The sequence below is a fragment of the Hemitrygon akajei genome, chromosome 1, assembly GCF_048418815.1.
Source record: "Hemitrygon akajei chromosome 1, sHemAka1.3, whole genome shotgun sequence".
In the NCBI taxonomy this organism is placed as follows: Eukaryota; Metazoa; Chordata; class Chondrichthyes; order Myliobatiformes; family Dasyatidae; genus Hemitrygon; species Hemitrygon akajei.
Genome location: NC_133124.1, coordinates 126553049 through 126574744, shown reverse-complemented (window position 1 = coordinate 126574744; position 21696 = coordinate 126553049). Strand labels below are relative to the sequence as shown.

The 21696-nt window shown below is 41.9% G+C and overlaps 1 protein-coding gene across 1 annotated transcript in view; it reads right to left on the bottom strand.

The window, feature by feature from the left end:
* The window catches only part of dok6 (docking protein 6), a 512624-nt gene extending 491633 nt beyond the window's left edge, over positions 1 to 20991 (bottom strand). The window contains exon 1 of the mRNA XM_073051653.1: positions 20743 to 20991. Coding sequence (XP_072907754.1) covers positions 20743 to 20808 — 66 coding nt within the window. The 5' untranslated portion in view covers positions 20809 to 20991. The remainder of the gene's footprint in view (positions 1 to 20742) is intronic.
* Positions 20992 to 21696: the final 705 nt, after the last annotated feature.

Genomic DNA, 21696 nt, shown 5'->3' with positions numbered 1-21696 from the left:
ATAGCCTAGAAAGCAAATGCACCACCTCTTTTAGCCACCAAGATTCCTCTGAAGTTTGGTCACAGCCATACTCAGACTGGAGATGAATAAAACTCTAATGATAACAACTAAGCCATAAAGTAGCCAGATTCCTGTTTTTGTTTTATACAGCACAGTAACAGACCCCACCGGACCCAACGAAACTTCCCTGTCCATCATGCCCATGTCACCAATTAACCTACTAACCCATATATCTCTGGAATTGGTGAGAAACCCACGGGAGAATGTACCAACTCCTTATTTCTAGAAAAAAACAGAAGTAACTGCACTGTAATGACTCAAAAAATCACCAAACAATTACATGTGCACAGGTGATTATATAAAGATACAACCAAGCATAGGAAAGTTAAACTATAAGTAAAATATCAATTCTACACCCCAATCCAATATACAGGAAATAACACAATATTTCTATAGCAAAATGAATAATACAGCTCAGCTCCAGCTGTCATGCTGAATTCATCATCCATGTTATAAATTTTTAATCTATATTTCCATGAGTTATGGTATTAACACAGCACACCACAATGAACAATAACAAAGTAGGTCAAGAGGATCTTTCGGAATAACCCTATCAGGACAAAATTATTCCATTCACTGTTGGCTGGAATGGGATGAATTTATTAAGGCTGTGATCTCTTATGTAGAGATAAGCCTGCCAAATAGAGATTTATTTTCCATTCCGGATGAAAGGCAAAATCTCCAGGTCACATTCTAGCTTCCCAATATCAGGACATTAAAGGTCACTGGTTCCAGGCTTCAGATGTATGATTTGCTCTTTAGAATTGTTCCCACTTAATTCTAATTGTTCTGCTGAAGCGTACACATTAACTGGCTCTTACAGGCTCTGCATTCACCAATAGATTTAATATTTGTGCTGCACTTGCATTAAAAAGAATCATTTTACAAAAGATTGTGAATAATCTGTTTTAAAGCATTCTTTCCATTATCCTGTACCAGGCTACAAGGAGAGTAAAGTATTCCTTAAAATATTGCTCGAGGGCGAGTTTTCAGGAATTGTATGTTAGCCTCCTCGGATGCACTGACAGGAGATACAATTTTGCATTGAATCCTTTTCTACTGCATGCATTTTGACATCTTACTATTTTTATCCTCAACACGTGTGCTGATTTTTCTGACAAATTAACATATAGCCTTTCCTGGTCTCTTGCTTGGTACAGTAGAAACATCGGCAAAGTCTGGTTAAACAAAAGTGCAAATATTGTTGGAAAAATAAAGCTGAACAGCATTATCAAGTCAGCAAATTTGTGGAATAAAAGATATATGCCTCAAGTTGTTGGAAAATTTAGAGTACTATATCTTTTGTTTTGCAAAACTGACAGCTTGCTCTTCGCTTCCCGTCCACTTTTGAGATCTTAGACATTTACACTAATTGTAGAAAGCTGAGAGTGATAATTAAGAAAACAAGAAACATTTTAAAATTGCCACTAACGTTTATGTAATTCCTACTAACCTCGGGTTCAGGAAAGGAACAATTTAAACTGCTTAATCTAATAGCACACATAACATTCAGAGAGCATAGCCCAGAATGAGCCCTTCAACCAGCAATGTAACACCAACCAATAAAAAAACTTCTCCATTGTCAATCTAACCCTTCCCTACTACATAGTCCATAACTCTATTTACACTCAGTGACCATTCTATTAGGTACATCTGTACACCTCATTAATGCAAATACCTAATCAGCCAATCATGTGATAGAACTCAATGCATAAAAGCATGTAGTCACGGTCAAGAGGTTCAGTTGTTGTTCATACCAAACATCAGAATGGGGAAGAAATGTGATCTAAGTAACTTTAACCGTGGAATGATTGTCAGTGCCAGATGGGGTGGTTTGAGTATCTCAGAAACTGCTGATCTCCTGGGATCTTCACACACACAGTCACCAGAGTTTACAGAGAATGGTGTGAAAAACAAAAAGATACATCCAGTGAGTGGCTGTTCAGTGGATGAAAATGTCTTGTTGATGAAAGGTCAGTGGAGAATGGCCAGACTAGTTCAACCTGACAGGAAGGTGGCAGTAACTCAAATAACCACGTGTTACAACAGTGGTTTGCAGAAGAGCATCAAGCATCATTGAAACTTGAAGTGGATGGGCTACAGCATCAGAAGACAACGGACGCACGCATAGTGCCACTTTATTAAGTACAGGAGGTATCTCTGAGTGTCTGTGTATATCGTTTAAACAGTGTCTTTTCACTGTCCCTATTGTATGAGCCTCTACTACTGTCCCCCATCAGCACTCTCCAGGCATTTTAACATCCTTAAGAGAGATTTATTCTTACTTTTTACCTCTATGATTCTTTCTTTGGTTTCCACATTTGCATGCCTTGTAGAAGGGTTATTCAGCCAATTGTTTCCATGCCAGTTTAAAAAGCAATCCTATTAATTTTCCCCTGCAAAATCTATTCTTCCCACATTTCCCAAAGCTCCAACACTAGGGGCAAGTTAGTGCCCAATTGACACATCTTTGTGATATGGGGAAAAAAAGACTTCAGAACCCAGAGGGAACAAACTGAGTCATAGGAAATATATGTAATATCCACACGGACAGCACAGTGGGTCAGCATGAAGCCTGGGTTGCCAGCAATGCCGAGTGCACCACACGTCTTCTCAGTCAACCCTCTGTAAAACTGTTCTACTCCCCATTATCAGGGATATTCCAGCATCCTCTAAATAGCCCTTTGGTGCCATTGTCAGCTTGAATTTCTACCGGGTTATAGAACACAAGATTTTCTAAGCCAAAGGCTGAGGAAAGCTAGACACCTTACCCCAATGTCCTGTGGCTCATTATTTTCAGTGTTAATATCCTCTCTTCAAGAGTCTTCCAACTTGGATTTCAAAGTGCAAAGTAAATTTATTCTCAAAGTATGTATATGTCACCATATACAGTACTACGTTGATATTCATTTTTTGTGGACATTTACAGGAAAATAAAGAAATACAATAGAATTTCTGAAAAAGTAAATTATTATTGATGATGATGATGATAATAATAATAATAATAATAATAATAATAATAATAATAATAAAGTAAATAAATAAATAAATAATACCAAGCTTGAAAATGAGTCTATAGGTCATGGAGCCAGTTCAACATTGTGGTGTGAAGTTATCCACGCTGGTTCAGGACCCTGATGGCTACAGGGTAATATCTGTTTCTGGACCTGGTGGTGTGGGACTTAAGGCTCCGGTACATCCTGCCTGATGGCCTGGATGGTGGAGTTGTTGGTAATGGATGCTAATTTTGTGTGGCAGCGCTCATTGAAAATGTGCTCCTTGTAAATGTCCCATCTCCACGTGATCCAACCTCCAATGAGCTCAATCATTCATTCATGAAAAACACAGCACTAGAAGGAACTAAATGAAGTAGCATCTATTTTTCTGGTTGAAAATCCAACCTTGTAACTAGTTTGAAGAGAAAAAAAATAGTGTCTGAGGGATGGAAATGAAGACAAATTTAATCCGGAAATAAAATAGGCATTTTGACTGATGAAGCATTGCAAAATGAGAAAAAAAGTGCTGTTCAGAAACAACAAGCAAACCCCCTGTGGCAAAAATTAACAAGCAATGATGAAAGTTTCTTAAATCCTCTATAGCTGCTAAACTGGTATACTTGAAATGCCTCTGCAGCTTCCCATTGCAATCTGAAGTGCCACAGTAACATAGCGATTAGCGCGACGCTATTACAGCTCGGAACGTCGGAACCCGGAGTTCAACTCAGTCTCCATCTATTAGCAGATTGTACGTGAATGCCTGTGTTTTCTCCAGGTGCTCCAGTTTCCTATGATATTCCAAAGATGGACAAGTTACTAGGTTCTGACCTCCAATGAGCTCAATGCTCATTCATTCATGAAAAAAACAGCACTATGAGAAATTAACCAAAGGAGCATCAGGTTTTTTTTTGATTGAAAATCCAACCCCATCGCTAGTGAAGTAACAGTAAACCTAACTCTGTAAATTGTCCTGAGATTAGGTTAGTTACTGTTACTTAATATGTGAGTTACTGGGCGGTGTGGCTTGTTGGGCTGGAAGTGCCTGTTCTCTGCTGTACCTCTAAATAAAATAAAAAGCATTTACTCCTGACTAGAATCCAGGTGGTGAATCAGTCTGTGTTTGCCCAGGCCTTCAAGGAAACCATTTGTGATAAGGCCCCACACCTGCAATCACCCAGCTCCCAACAAAAGCAGCGCTACAATATCTGAACATTAATGATGCTTTAAGCAACTTCTGAACACAAATTTCAACTGCCCACTGAGTAGCAATCTATAATTGCTAAGCAGTTGTCAATAGGTTTGAAGATGAAACGATCATTGTTCCTCAACTGTGCAACCATCAATTAACAAGAAAGCCTCTGGGCAGAGTACAGCATTTTTTCATTAAAAATACAAACAGCATTAACCATTAATATTGTCAACTGAAGCCACAAGCTTCTGTGTTAAAAGTCCTACAAATGTGCAACAATGAAGACAAAATGTTTAATGCATTTTATAGCAATGTTGTCAGATAAAATTCGATGGTGAGGAATGCAGAGATATCAGTGCAGCTGGCTAAAGCTTCAGTAAATACAAGAATTTGAAAGAGGCATTTTAACACAACAACAGGGAGCATCAGAAAGGAATTGCTAGAATTTGGGGCATTGGCAGTTGAGGGCATGGACTCCACAGAAGGTCAGAAATACAAAGCGTTCTGCAAATACTGGAAATCCACAGTAACACACAAAATAAGGAACAATACTGACTATTCTGTCCAAATAGCCTATCACCTGCATTAATTTCTCTAACTTCTGATCATTTCTCCCACCTTCCCCTTTCTTTCTTGTTCCATTCTGGCACCCCTCTTACCTCTTCCCTTCTCCTCATCTGCCTATCAGCTCCCTCTGGTGCCATGTCTCCTTTCTTCCATGGTCCACTCTCTTCTCCTATCAAATTCCTTCTTCTTCAGGCTTTTATCTTTTTCACCTATCACCTCCCAGCTTCTCACTTCATCCTCCCCCACTCACCTGGTTTCACCAATGATCTTCAAGCTTGTACACATTCACCTTCCTCACAACCCCACCCCCATTTTCTTATTCTGGATTCTTCCCCATTCTTTTCCAGTCCTGAAAAAGAGTCTCAACCCAAAGTGTCAACTCTTTCTTCCTTTCCATGAATGTTGCCTGATCTGCTGAGTTCCTCTAACATTTTTTGTGTGTTACTATGAATAGAAAGTCAGAGGGTATAACGATAGAGACCTCTACAGATTGTAGGGCTGGAAGGAAAAGCAACAGAGAAGCATTAAAGATCACTCTAATCCTCATCTTTTTCTCCAGTCCTGCTAAAGGGTCTCAGCCCGTAACGTTGACCATACTCTTTTCCACAGATGCTGCTCGGCCTGCCGAGTTCCTCCAGCATTTTGTATGTGTTGCTTGGATTTCCAGCATCTGCAGATTTTCTCTCTGTTTGTGATTAAAAAGAAGACATTTGCAGAGACCAGAGCTACTGCAGGTTGGCAAATAACAACAGCACAAGCTGAATAAAGCATTAAGGACGCTGGCCCACCCTCTGTACACGAAGACAATTTTGAAATCTAGAATCAGATCAACGCTCTGTAAATCTCCTCTGTATGCAAGCTATAATTGTGAAATGAGACTTCTAACTTCCCCACATCCCTGTCCCTAAACACTAATCTCACCTCTGTCTCCCTAACAGCCAAATCCCTAAAACCTAACCTGACCCCAACTCCCCCCTCTCTCTCCTAAAAACCATCCCCGTGAACTTAAAAGAGAGCTAAGTCTGAGCCATAAAAGAGATGGCAACTCGGCGCTACCTTGAATAAAAAAACAAAAAGACATCTCCAAAAAAAAGTATTCCCGTGCCGAGACCATTTAAAAAAATTGCACACTGGCACACAACAGCTTCCTCTGCTGAGACACGGTTGGAATACATTGCTAGGCCAAGTACAAGTGTGGCATTTGGTCATGCAGCAGTTAACAAGAGATTGTTGGTGATGGGCACTGAAATGGAAATTGTTATATGCATTCACATCCTTCATCTTAATGAGCGCATTTTTTAAAGAGCATAAGAACCAGCAACATCAATTTAATGGCTCACAACTTCCACATAAAAGCCATCCTTGTGCACAATCCCTTGATCAAAAAAAACCTCAGAGTGCCTAATATTCATGGCTCATGTCCTAAATCTAAGTCACATCAGGGTTAATGGCAAATTAAGTATTAAACAAAAATAAAAATCAATTGCGAATTGCAGCAGGCCTTGCATACTAAGTGGGATTCAACCGTGTTTTTCTCATTCTGAGTGAAGGCATTGGATAATGCTGAGTTAGGTCATTGGCTCCAACCAGTTTGTACAGCATCCCCTTACACTCAGTGTAAATCTGGACATGGAACTAGAAATGTATCATGCAGTATGGAGCCAGGAACGGATTTGGTACCTTGAATCTGTCTGTTCACTGCCATCATCACTCTCTTCAAGAGTTCTCCATCCCTACAAATAATGACCACGTCTCCAACATGGACACCATTTTTTCTTCCCCAACTCGGCACAAAGATCAAAGAGGAGCCAAGACAGAGCAGGAACCACATGCGCAATCCCTCACTGAGCAATGGTGGGCAAGATGTGTGGGCATTCGATTACACTCATCACGGTGACAAGAGGAGCTGTCATTTAAATTTTGACAAGAGTTGTATCAGCGTTGTGGCAAGGATGTGAACCAAACTTCAGCCACGCTAAAATCAGTCCTGCCCAAATTCTATCAGCAGGGTGTCTTTGCTACTGGAGGTGACAGCACATTAGACCTGGTTTAAACCAACATCCCTGGTACATACAAAGCTGCTCCCCACCCCACCTTGGATACTCCATCCACTTATCTGTTATGCTAATTCCTGCATATACACCACTCGTCAAACCAGTTCAAAAGGAGATAAAGACCTGGTGAGAAGGAGCAACCTCAGCATTACAGGACCGTTTTGAAAACACAGGCTGGAACACGTTCAGGGAGGTGGCTACCTATGACCACCACATTAACATTGATGAGTACACAGGATCTGTGACTGGCTACAGTACATAGCAGTGGTCCCCAACCATTTTCATGCCATAGACCAACACCATTAAGCAAGGCGTCTGTGGAGTCCAGGTTGGGAACCCCTGGTATATAGGGAAGTGCTTTGAGGATGTCACCGTTATTACACACATCCGTGTGTGTAATATCAGAAGCTGTGGCTGACAGCAGTTTGCTGAAATATTGAGACACTGCCTTCAGATTGGGGCTTAAGACAGCTCTCAGGTCAGCAAGAGCTGTGCTTTCCCGTGCCCTCAGGAAGGCAAAACGGGATTATTCACAGAGAACGTGCAACCCGAGACACACGGCACATGTGGCAGGGCATTCAGACCATAATGGACCATGTTGAACCTGCATGTCAACAATAGTGATCTCTCTCTTCCTGATAAGCTGAATGTGTTTTACACTTGGTTTGATGCACGAAACAACGCACTAGCGAGGAAACCCCCACCACACACCGCACACCCCCCCTCCACCATCCTCCCAAGGAGCAGGCACTCTGTTTGGTTACAGCTGATGTGAGGAAGACCCTAGACAGGATCAACCATGTAAAGCTGTGGGTCCTGAGAACATACGTTGTTGGGTGCTGAGGGACTATGCGGTTATCAGAGGCATCGCTGTCATTTCTCTGAAACAGTCCACTGTCCCCAAAGACTTCAAGACAGCCATCACCAATCTGTTTCCCAAGAGGGCGGCAGTAATCTGCCTTGACGACCACGGTCCAGTGGCAATATAACCTCAATAATGAAGTGCTGTGAATGGTTGGTTATGGATCACATTAAATCCCAGTGTCCTGCCATATTTGGCCCTGTCTAGTTCACTTATCACTCATATTGGTCCACTGATGATGCCACAGCCTCTGGACTCAACTCCATGCTGTTCCATCTGGAAAATGGTGCCTCGTACACCAGGATGCTGCTTATCAACTTCGGCAAGACCTTTAATACGAACTTCCCTCAGAAGCTGGTGCATCCACCGTCCTTGTTGGGTATCAACACCTCTCTCTGTAACTGGATCTTGGACTTCTTGACAGCAAGGCCACAGTCAGTTTGTGTTGGCGGCAGCACCTTTATCTCCACCACGCTGAGCACCAGTGCCCCCCCCCACCCCCCATGACTGTGGACTCAGCTCATCTCTGTTCACGCTGCTGACACACTGCCAGATCCAATTCAAACTGAATCATCCAGTCTGCTCTTGGCACAGCATTGGACGGCCTCATGATGAGACGGCACCCAGAGAGGAGGTAGAGCAGCCGGCAAAACGGTGCGAGCACAGCAACTTGAGTCACAAAATGGACCAGACGAAAGAGACGATCGTTGATTTTAGGAAGGTGCAGACTGACCACCACTCACTGCACAGAAATGACTATACCTTGGAGAGTGTTAGGAGCACCAAGTTTCTGGGAGTGCACATAACAGATGATCTCACCTGGTTCCGCAACACCACCTACTTAGTCAAGAAAGCACAGTGGTGCCTCCACCTCCTGAGGAGATTGAGGTGAGTGAGGCTCCCCCCATTCTAATCAATTTTCACAACACCACCATCGAGAGTGTCCTGACCAGCTGCATCACTGTCTGGTTTGGGAATTACAAGACATTTGACCGTAAGGCCCTATAAAGAATTGCAAGGACTCCTGAGAAGTTTGTCGGGGTCTCCATTCTACCCATCTGAGATATTTATCAGGAGTGGTACGTATGCAGGTCCCTTACCGTTGTCTATGATCCCTCAATCTCCATCTATATTTTAGCCCCCTACTATCAGGCAGGGATACTGTAGCATTAGGACAAGGACCTTGAGGATGGTTCCTGAACTCATGACAGCAATACCATCTTGGTTTTAGCCATCTGGTGCTTTGCTCCTGCTAGGGTCACCCATAGCGATAAGATCAAGGGGGTGATTCTAGACAAAGAGCGATCCAACCAAGACCTGAACAGTAGAGTTGGCAGTCACCTCGCAGTCCGTGCCACTGGACCCTGAACCGTGACCTGAGAAGCTGCTGAAACATTCTGGTTTCTTCAGCTGCGTAAGTCTAGAGAAGGCAATCTCTGGGCCTGCCAAACGTGAGATGGAAGCACGAGCCCACCCCAAAACCCCATTTGTGTGGATGCCGTGTAACTTGTTACCCTGTTACAAATGAGTGCCACGAAATAACAGACACTACACCGCATACAATTAAATTCTTTATGATTCTTAATTTGACTAAAAGGTTAGTAACAAAAAGAACAAAAAAAAAGAAAGGGGCCCAGTTTAATGAAATGGTCTAACGTGCACAAGTTGGAGCTCACGGTTTCCCCAAGTCACCAATCCTCAATTGATCTCACCCCGGGCTTCGACAAATCACGGTCCTGCTCCAGGTCAAATCCTACGACCTCTTCTCTCCAGCGTCTTCTCTCTTCGTCTCTCTTGAACCACTCAAAAAAAAACCCAAGCCCAACCATAGTACCCCTCACCAGAGAAACCTCCTCTTCAATTCAACCATCCTAATTGGATGGCAGACACGTCTCCTCATCCCTTATCTTCAACAATAACCCACACTTAAGCTGAAAACAAGCAGCTGGCACAGGACAGCACAAAATGAAACACATACAGCACAGCGGTAGAATATATGGACCAGGGCATTACACTGGGAAGGGATAGGTGAAGCCAGGTGAACTCCTCATTCACTCCAGGTCTGTACAACACCACTACTAATGCACCATTTTCTATATCTTCTTCTTTAAAGGCAGATACACAAAGCATGTTTCAATTCTCTGCCATTTTTACATTTTACATGATAACTTCTTCAGTCTCAGTCTGTTAAGGGACTAACAATAAATATTTTATTAATGTTTTTCATTTTGCATAAAGAATTATTTAAAAATCTGTAAACATGCTATAGAAATATTTACTATCCTTTTTATAATTACTTGCAATTTGACAGTTATCTCGACTTTGATCCTCGAAATTCTAAATTTCCCCAGTCCACAGGTCCATTGATCTTGTTGACAATATTGCAAGCTGCTTCCTTTAATCTGATACTGTAACTGCTGAAGAGTTTCAGCCTGAAATGTCAACTGCACTCTTTTCTATAGATGCTGCCTGGTCTGCTGAGTTCATCCAGCATTTTGTATGTGTTGCTCGGATTTCCAGTATCTGCAGATTTTTTCTTACTAGGCATGGTTGGACCACTTTTCCTATTGGGTTTTTGTGCCAATATAATTGATCCAAGTTTGTTGTAAAATGTATTAATTCTTGCTATGTTGGCCACTGCTTGTTTATGTTTTATCTTTTAACACGTTTTCCCCAATTTACCACAGTCAACGTATGCCTCATTCCTTGAAGACCCAAGCTTCAGAATCCAATGTTCAACTTTTATGTAAACTTTAAGTATATTACAATCCCTTTTCCCTAAAGACCGTAATCCAAAAAAATTTAATTAAGCTTTCTGAATTGCACAGTCCAAGAAGCAAACATTTCCATATGATATTGAAGGCCATTCTGTTTTTCAAGTATATGGAGCTGTCACAGCAAACCCCTCGCCCCCATTCCCACACGTATCTCTCTGTAATCTGCTCACATCAGCCTGTACAACAGCAGCACCCATCCCCAATCCTCAGATTCTCCAACACACAAGAGACTCTGCAGATGCTGGAAATCCAGAGTAACACATACAATGCGCTGGAGGAACTCAACGGGTCAGGCAGCATCTGTGGAGGGAATAAGCAGTCAATGTTTGGGCCATGACCCCTCATCAGGACTGGAAAGGAATGGGGAAGGAGCCTGAATAAAGAGGGGGGGGGGAGGATAAGAAGAACAAGTTGGCAGGTGATGAGTGAAAACAGGTGAGGGAGGGGGGATGAAGTGAGAAGCTGGGAGGTGATAAGTGGAAAAGGTAAAGGGCTGAAAAGGAAGAAATTTGACAGGAGACAACAATGGACCATGGGAGAAAGGCAAGGAGGAGGGACGCCAGTGGGAGGTGAAGAGAAGGGGTAGGAGGGCAGCCAAAATGAGAAATGTAAGAACAGAGAAGGTGGAGGGGGAGAAATTACCCCAAGTTAGAGACTTGCACAGTAGGAAATTTATAGTGACCAAATAACCTGTGACGTGGGAGGAGACCAGAGTGCCTGGGGAGAAAAGGCAGCATCTATCCTCAAGAACTCTCATCACAGTGGTCAGGCAGGGAGGGGGAAAAGTCTCAAGTCAGGAACAGCTATTCATTTTACAGTCATCGGGACCTGAAGCAACCTGCACAACCCTAACCTTACTTTAGCAATGGAGCACCTCTTGCACTACCATTGTCACAGCTTTGATCATATCTTTGTTTTTTGTTGAACTAATGTCTTGCTTTTGCAGTCCTCCAAAAACCTCACCCCACTGAAGGGTGTAACTTTAAGACTTTCAAGATTCAAGACTGTCTACTGTTATTCTTCAGGACACCAGTGTAAAAAAGAACAAAATGCTTGTTACTCTTGAGCCAATGGGGCTTAAAAAATACAATAAGCATAAACCACACAGTAAATGTAAAAGCAATCCTATTAAACACAATGTACGAGTACTCTTTAGTATGGCTGTATACATGAGATTAGCTTATATAAATAAACCAAATGTATTGTCTGTACCTGGAGCCCCGATGTTACTGCAAGCAAGTTTTCGTTGTACTGTGCCTCACCTCAATGTGCTGGTGCACACTGCAATAGACTTGACTTGAAAGCGCGTAAGCTCCAAATAGACAGCACCAGAGTCAAATCTGAATTTGGATCAGCGAATATGCAAGGTAGAACTGCCTGCTATACCAGCTCGTTCATTGGTTCATCAAGAAAGCCAGCAGCAGGGTGGCTGCCAACAGACTCCGTGCTAAATTGGAAACCTTTGCACCCATTTCATACTCAAAATGAAACATTTAATACATAGTAATTCCCACACCGTTTTCAGTCCTTGTTCACCTTCTCTGTTCAGAAGTATTTTTTTCCCTTTGGTTTGTCGATATCAATGCAGAAACAAATGTAACCAAACTTAAAACTGATTTTAGTTACTTCTGAGATCATGCTTCTGTGGATTGAAATTGGTCTCAGGAGGTGGTTAATGGGAAACAAAATCATGCAGAGTTTAAAGCAGGCTACTGATGCACTGCCATGTGTTCTACAACTAATATAACACTATTAATCTCTCTCCACCTCATACAATCATATAGGCCTTAGTTAGGAAACATGCTCATCATTATTTCACAGGAACCTGAAGGATTAAGTGAGGATCAATTGATGGATCACCAAGTAGGCCTGTTAGAAATCCAGCTCAAAAGATCATAGAGCCAGCTGACAGCATCAACAGTAGCTTCAAATGGCATTGCAAGAACCAATCAGAAAATTAGAGCCACTCGTGGGCAGCACTCTGAATGTATACCGTCTGAAGCAAAAAGTAACCTGTCGGAAGAATTCAGCAGGTCAAGCAGCAACCATGGAGGAAAGTGTGCAGTCGACATTTCGTGTGGAGACTAATCATCTGGGCTGAAAGAGTAGAGGGGAGATAGTAATATAAAGAGGTAAAGAGAGGTGGGGCAGATGAAAACTTAATTATCCAATGTCATACGATCCGTTCCCCTTTGATCTCTTTCTCTCTCCCTTATCTCCAATTTCTTTCCCCTCCCCCACCTACTCCATCTGCCCATCACTCATGCACTCCTCCCATTGGGTCCTCTCCCCCCCACTGCTCCCATCTGCCCACTGTATTTCCCTTATTTAATTCCTGTTATAAAATGAAATAATCTATAGCCCTTTGTTACCTCCATATCTCATCTGCCAAGCCTCAGTCTCTCTCTTTGCCCGATGCCTTTCCTAAGACGCCATCTGCCCATGGAACCCCACCTCACAGCATCCACTTATTGCTTGCCAGCTCTTGCCCCATATGAGCCTCACTCTTTATACCGGAGATCTCCCCTCTGCCATCAGTCCAGATGGAAGGATGCTTTCTGACCTGCTGAGTTTCTTCAGCAACTCATTTTTCAGCACCTGCAGTCTAGCGTTTCCATATTTTGCCCAAGGATCTTTCCTGTCTCAGCCCTTCCAGACTGAGGAAATAAACTCCAAGTGGCATTCAAACACATGCTGTACTGATCTAAAGATTATGCAATGAACTTGTTGAAACAATGCTGAAAGGAAGCACATCTCAGAAACATTCAATATTATGAGAAGTCACAATCCCACCAGACCAAAAAATGCAAGAATTATTCAATATTTTTCTTTCTCCTATTAAAGTAGTTTCCTTTCAATTTAATGACAATAATTTAAAAAAAGCTTTACTTTCTTCTTAATGGATCCCATGTATTACTTTGAAGTTTAACTAGCAAATTCTGCTACCAATTAGCCATGAACGTCAGTTTTCCCTGGTGGGATTCCAGTTATTGCTTCAACAGAAAATGGCTATGTATACCAACAGTGATAAGAACATTAACTTCACAACTGAGAGGTCAGGAAGTGCAGCTTTCTGGCTCCTACTTTAAAACAAAGTCCACTGAGCAGACCCTGAAAAGATTATCAATTCTGATCCAAGTCACTATACCAGACTGCAAAATAAAAGAACACATCATTACTTCTACATCAATACCCAACAAATCGGGAGAGACAACAGCAGTTTGCTCCACACTTTAAAGTGCAAAAATGTTGAGACATTTTTTCTGCAGTAGAACAAATAAACAAGGGTGGTTCTGGTGCATCCTTTGCCATCAATGCAGGCAGTCTGAGGGAGTAGCAATCTCTCATCTCTTCCCTCTGTTTTAAATAGAGCACAAGAACAGGGACGGGCTCATTATCCCATCCGTTATTACATTTGTCTCTTTGGCTGACTGGAGGGCAGGCATCAATGGTATCTGCACTATCTAAAAGTTAACAAACAACAGGGTCTTCTTTTGCATATTGTTGTTTGTCAGTTTTATGTATAGCTTTTCAGAATTTCAAGTGAATTTCTTAATGACTGCAAAAATGGCTCTCGAGGTAAAATATGGTAACCTATACAGGCAGTCCCCGGGTTACGTACGAGTTCCGTTCCTGAGCCCGTCTTTAAGTTGGATTTGTATGTAAGCCGGAACAAGTACATCCGGTATTATTTAGCGTCATTTAGTCAAACGTTTGTCTTAGTATATAGTATATATTTTGCCTTTCTATGCATATAAAACACTTAAGAAACGTATGTATTCCAATAATTAAACTACTGCGTTGCTTAGTAATAATTGTAGCTTTCAACAGGGTAAGGCTTTCCACATGCTCCATTACTCTCACTTTATCCTTTAAAATTGTTCCGATCGTTGACCGACTGTAGCCTAACGCTTTTCCAATGACCGATGGTGTTTCACCTCTTTCCAAACGCTTTATTATTTCCACTTTATTTTCAATCACGATCGCTTCCCATCAATGGAACAGAAACTGCGGGCGGCAGGTCCTGACCTGCGCCAGCTTCGGAGGTCCGCTGAATCCTAAGGAATACTGAATTCCCCGGGTCCTAAACTCCACCACATTGAGACAGGTTAAATGGGACAAGTGGGGGCTGTGCTGAGTTTGAGTATTTGATCCTCCACAATATTCCACGTGGGAATTTAAACTGGAGGTGACTGTTTTTTTTTACGAGGTTGAGTTGCGAGCTCAACATCAACCTCGCACAGATGGTACGGGAGTCACTGGATCGACATTAACCCGGCACGGGAGCGGTCTGTCACTAAATTGAACGCGGGGGCCTCTGTTCTCTAGCCCGGTGCTGTTCCGACTGCACCACCAGCCAACCGGAATGGGGTGGGGGGGGTCAAGGTGAATCTTACTAAGAAAATTTTAAGCCAAATACAAAGTTAAACACTCAACACTGTGTCAACGGCAATGACTTAAAATGGCGGACGGCGTCGCGATCTGACTTCAAATGGCAGACGTAAGTACGAGTTGTCTGTAAGTCAGACATTCGTAACTCGGGGACTACCTGTACTTTGATAACAAATTGACTTTTGCTTTGAAATTGGTGGTTAATTTGTTTGGTTTGCCACCATAGACTACAAGTATAATCCAGTCCTGACAGGCAAAAGGGCATCTTTAGGATTACAAATATATAATTGTGTCACCTATTGCTCTGGCCTCTAGAGGAAGTGCTCATTTTTGTGACCATCACTTCCTGTACGCAAGCCTTTTTTTTGCACTGCTTCCTGCACAGGTAGTCTTTATTCTGCATGTGATGGAAAGACGTTCATCTTCATTCACACTTTATTTGCCTTTAAAATGTAATATCTTTTCACAAAAATAAAAGATATCCTATTAAAAACCCTGAAAGAAAGCTTCTGTCTCGCGTGATTTGTAAGAACTTGTTTAGCTCACTCCATAGCTGTGTCCACACACACACTGAGGGCAGTAGACCTATTAAATAAAACACCCTTTACCCACAAAGCATTTCAGTTAAAAATTAGTGCTTGTTATTCCTACATTTACTTGTGTCATTGTTTTAAAACCAAGAATGTGCTCTACAGGCAATGAATCCTTCAAGACAGTGGATTCTGTAAAGAATAACTCCATTCTGTAAAGCAAAAGTTGTTTTTAACAAGGATTCAATCTCATCAAAAGTTCGGCATGAATAAACACCAGGGTATAGTTATAGGCAAACATGACTGCAATTCGTAATCCATGATCAGGATCATGAGACATTTATTTTCACTCTTTCTTCACTGGCAATCTACTCTCCAAAAAGATGGAATCCTCTTGCTAAATTTTAACTCTCACCTCCGAAAGTGCTAAGTTCTAACAGGGCTATCACTCTATGAATGTCACCAGCCTTCAGGTGTTTCACCAAACCAATCATGTTGGAGACCCTTATGTGAATAGTGATTGTGAACATACTGTTTAACAGTGAAAGCCATCACCAGTCAGGACTGACCCTCACCCTGCCCAACATTCACAAGAACAATGTTGATCTATAGTTTCTCATAGTATTAGGCAAACTGCTTAGTAGATACACATTTTAACTCTCTCCCTCCTTTCTGAAATAATGGAATCATATATGCCACGCTCCAATCTGCAGGAACTATTCCAGAATCTATATACAGTAATTCTGAAAAATGACAACCAATACATCTAATATTCCAGCAGTCATCTCTTTCAAATTCTATGTCATAAATCAACAGATCCTTATGATTTATGGCCTCTCTAGTATTTTTAAATTAATATTGATTGCTTTTCACTCTTAATTCTTGCAAGTCCTTTGTATTCCAGTACTTCTGTGTCTTTTATAAAAACAGAAACAATATATTGTTTAATTGCATTATACAACATTCTAAATTTAAGATATTTTTATCTACTTAATTGAGAAATGTTCTAATATTGATGACTGTTCAGCAAAGGTTCACTGGAATGAGTTCTAGGAGGAAGGGTTGATGAAAAAGGTAGAGCAAGTTGAACTCATTGGAATTTTTGACAATTTTTTGGAACTAAAATACTGAGAGAACTTGAGGTAGATACAGAGAGAATGTTTCACTTTGCAAGGAAATTCTGAGCTCAGAAGCATTAATTCAGAATAAGGGGTTGTCCAAATAAAACAAAGCAAAGAAAGGAACTTTCTTCTCTCAGAGGAGTATGGATTTTAGGAACTCTTTATTTCAGATGGCTGTGGAGCCTGCCATTGAACATATTGTTACAATAGTTTTGAGGACTTCAATTTTCAGGTAGATTAGGAAAATCAAGTTGGTGCTGGATTCCAAAAGAGGAAATCTGCCTACAAGAAACCTTTCTAGAGCAGCCTGTGGTTGTGCTCACTCATGGAAAGGCAATTCTGGATTGGGTGTTGTGTAATGAACTAGATTTGATTATACAGCTTAAGGTAAAGGAACCCTTGGGAGGCAGTGATCATAATATGATAGAATTCACCATGTGGTCTGAGAGGGAGAAGACAAAGTCGAATGTATCAGCATTCCAATGGAGTAAAGGGAATTGCAGAACATTACAGAAAAGATCATATATAAAGGAAAGCTAGCCAATAATAGCAAAGAGGATACCAAAAGTTTTTTTTTTCAGATATATCCAATAAGGAGTAAAAGAGAGGTGAGAGTAGATATCAGACTATTGGAAAATGATGCTGAGAAAGTAGCAATGGAAGCAAAGAAATAGCAGAAAAACTTAATGGGCATTTTGCATCAGTCTTCACTGTGGAGGACGCGAGTAGTGTGCCATGAATTTGAAAGTGTCTAGGGTGTTTGATGGCTCTGGGCCTGTACTCACTGGAATCTAAAAGAATGCAGGGGGGTTCTCATTGAAATCTATAAAGTGGATGTGGAGAAGATGGTTCCTATAGTGAGTGATTCTAGGTACAAAGGGTACAACCTCAGAATAGAGGGACATCTATTTAGAACAGAGATTATGAGGAATTTCTTTAGCCAGAGGGTGGTGAATCTGTGGAACTCATTGACACAAATGACTGTAGAGGCCAAATCATTGAGTGTATTTACAACCAAGTTTGATAGGTTCTTGATTATTCAGGGTGTCAAAGGTTACAGGGAGAAGGCAAGAGAAAGGGATTGAGAGTGGTAATAAATCAGCCTTGATAAAGTGGCAGAGTATACTCGACGGGCTGAATGGCCTAATTCTGCTCCAATGTCTTATGGTCTTATATTCTTGAATAGGTTTATTTTACTGTAAGGAGTCAAGATTTATAGGGATCTGACAGGAAACGAATGCAGCCCCCAGCCATGTTCTGACTCAGTATGTGCACATTACAGCTAGTCCAAATGATTGCACGTCCAGTTTCAACACACTGTCAGTCTTAAATGGCAGTGCAGTCTCAATGGGCCGAATGGCCTGATTCTGCCCTAATGTCTTATGGTCTGTGTTCTTAATGGCAGAGCTAAGGTCCAGGAATGACATGCCCCTGCTCTCAGTTTCTCTCATTCCTGGGGCAAAAACTCACTAAGCCACCCTTTAATTATAGACTTAACTGAGTGCCGTCAGATTTATGCATATTCTAAATAGAAAAATAAATACAAGTATTAGAGAAAGGAGGGATTTTATCCAGAAACCAAATACCCATTTCGGCAATGGAACTTATTAAGAAGATTAATCCTTTGCCTTGTTTTTATCACTGATAAACTGCCTCACACTCCGTGGCAGATACAAGCTCTGAACTTGCCAGACAATAGCTATAGCAGTCCTGTCAATATTGTTTCAGTAACGTAATTTGTGATTTGTTTGGAAAGTATGCTTTTATGGCAGCCCATCTGAAAAGTCCGTTGCCATTTTAGATCCTATCTCTCCAAGAAGCAGACAGCTGGCTACCCTTACACCACCGTTCACAGGGTGAGAATCTGCAACTCTTCATACATTATCTTGATCGTAAATGTAGAACTCAAAGGAAGGTTTATAAGACCGACTGTGCACATTACATTAGATCGAGTTAAAAGCAATTGCAATAACGAGATTCAGCAGATGCTGGAAATCCAGACTAACACACACACACTTGCTGGAAGAACTCAACAAGTCCATCAGGACTCTTAAAGTGTGTTTTCTCCACCTGATGAAGGGTCTCAGTCCAAAACCCTTTCCATCGATTCCGCCTGACCTGCTGAGTTCCTCCAGCATTTTGCACGTTACTCTGCACATACAGAGTCCACAAACAGATTATCAGCCTGCGAATCGTTTTAAACAAATTGAACATTTATGAATACCTAAACGGCATTTAAGTAACCGGTCAAGATAAACGACCATCTGTACCAATATCTAATAAGGGCAGTGAAATGGGGGAAAACATGTTACACTGGTCGAAATCTAGTTTCCAGGGCCAGGTTTTCCCTCAGCATTGGCTAGGAAGAGGCACCTTCGTTCCCATTTCACACGCTTCTACCCAGATCTGCATCTCCTGTCCGTTTCCAGCCAACGCTTCAAACCACTGCCCAGATTCGACAGCTCTCGCCCAATCTCTCTCGCAACAATTGCTAGCCCACTGAAGTCTCGCACACCTTACAAGCCTCCACAGCGCAAACAGAGCCAGGCGCAATATGCCGGATAAGCGGGCGTGTGCCGGATTCTCTAGGAAACATTCGACATTTCACACAAACGGGAATCAACTGGAACTCCAAAAGCCCCGCCATCAGAGCAAGCGAACGAAATTTCCGGAGGAAAACACACCACTCCATCAATCTTCACCAAGGTAGTGCATAATTCATTTCTAGCTGCACAAACTGTACAAACATTCTTGCCTCACAAACTGGACAATTATGCGTTGTGTTACTGGAGGAGAAGCTCACGTAGCCTTTGAATCTATTTTAAGGGCTTGACACGGACGAAGCAAGAAAACATGTTAAATGTTTTTAAAAAGTTATTTGAACGGCAACATCTGAACAATTGTGTTGCAACTTCGGATGTTGTTCGTGCCTTGAGTTCCTGAAGCTAGAGTCAGTCATGGAAGCCGGCCGTTCGGCCCATCTATTCCGTGCTGAACTATTACCCTGCCTAATCCATCGACCTGCATGAACCCTTCCCTCCCATTCAGGTACCTATCCAAATTTCTCTCAAATGTTGAAATCGAACCCACATTCATCACTCCCGCTGGCAGCTGGTTGCACACTCGCATCACCCTCCGAGTAAAGACGTTCCCCCTTTCACCCTCAACCTATGACCTCTAGTTCTAGTCTCACCCAACCTCAGTGGAGGACAAAAGCCTGATTGTTTTTACCCTGTCTACACCCCTCATAATTCTGTTTAGCTACTATAACAGTTTGTTGCTTGACCCAATTAGGGCAATATCACAATACAACAAACAAGCGCCAATAATGAACTCATAACTCAATTCCGTTGATCTTCTCCCGTGACTCTCTTGATACAAAACTTGTGTCCTTTATTTTGCCAACAAGAATCAGCAGTATAATGCGACACATTTGGAATAGTAGCAGATTATCTAGGTGTGCTGCATATGTAAACAACATTTAATGCAAGTAAAGTGCTGACACATAGAAACAATGACACTGACACAAAATACTAAACTGACACTTGCAAAATGATTCCTGCACGTTTGGTGAAAAACAACTTTGTCATCTGTTCCAATGTATTTTTATGTGCAAGATGATTTCTCTGTAATATGCATGATGGCACTACAGCGGGCGAGTAGTTACGTGAAAAATTGGATCAAAATTATTGATCAGTTTTTTAATGTAATTAAATTCCAGCAGGATGTATTGACGTTTAAACCATGGCTGTTCTAATATAGAAAAACCATGCCGCTGATTACAGACAGGCAAATACTGGGAGCATAATCAGGTGGCATTTTCACGATAAAAGAACATGTTTAACTTCGTCTTTTTTTTTTCTCCTCTACACAGCACAAGCCGATGAACATGAGTCCCGGTTAGGACAATCTATAAATGACAATTTCCCCGTTCAGAAACTCCGCACTATCAGTGTGGGAAACGCACCGAATCTGACAGATGAGAAATCACGCTGATAAAGGAAAGTTAGGCTTCACCAGCGCCTTTTTAACATACACACCGAAGCCAACCTTATTGCTTTTGTTATTAATTCACACAGTTTTATCTGTAGTTTTTAAAGCCCATCCATACCCATCAATACTGTCGCGCTAGTATCAATTGAGATTTTGTTAAAACCAGCTGTTAACAAGCGCTGTCGCTGGATTTCCACTCACCCCCAGTTTTCTGCTGCGAATTTTCACATAGCCCTGTTTCACTATGTCATTAAAATTTGAAGCCATGGCTGGTGTCGCTTTCCCACTGCTGAGCAAGTCCCTATTCAGCCGGGAGCCCTCTCCCCCGGCAGCTCCACGGTTGAGCCCTCGAGTGTGCGCTAACCCGGTTTCTTCGTCTTCGTCTTCTTCTCCTTCTCCTTCTCCTCCTCCTCCTCCTCCTCCTCCTCTTCGCGTGTGTATTCAGCCGGCTCGGAGGCTATTCCATCTCAACGGGGAGGCAGAGCGTGTCACCTGATTTTTTTTTTCCCGAACTCCGCTTCCTGGATTACACCATCCCCAGTTGTCAAAGGGGGTTTGCTTCAGAAACCTGTCTTTTACCAAACCGAGCGTAAACCGCAGACTGTGCACATCTTACCAAGTGAAAAGGAGAAGAGCAGGCATTGATTTTAGATTTTGCATCACTTCCCGTTGGTAACTTTTTAATCTAGTTTACATTGATTGCATTGTTTTTATTATAGATTGGCGATATCTGTTATATTCTTCAACGAAGTATTTATATACACTGAGGAATTATATATGTCAATGAAGAATTTATGTACACTTATCCTGAGGAAAGGTCTCGGCACGAAAAGTCGCCTGTTTATTTTTTTTTCCGTAGATGCTGCCTGACCTGCTGAGCTCCCCCAGCATCTTGTGTGCGTTGCTTTAGACACGCTACATGTATTATACAAAGAAACACACACGAGATGTTGGAGGAACTTAGTAGGTCAGAATCCGTGTCAGGTTTATTATCACCGGCATATGTCGTGAAATTTGTTAACTTGGACTGGACTGATGAAGAGTCTCGGCTCGAAACGTCGACTGTTTACTAGTTTCCATAGATGCTGCCTGGCCTGCTGAGTTCCTCCAGCATTTCGTGTGTGTTTCTCTGGATTTCCAGCTTCTGCACAATCT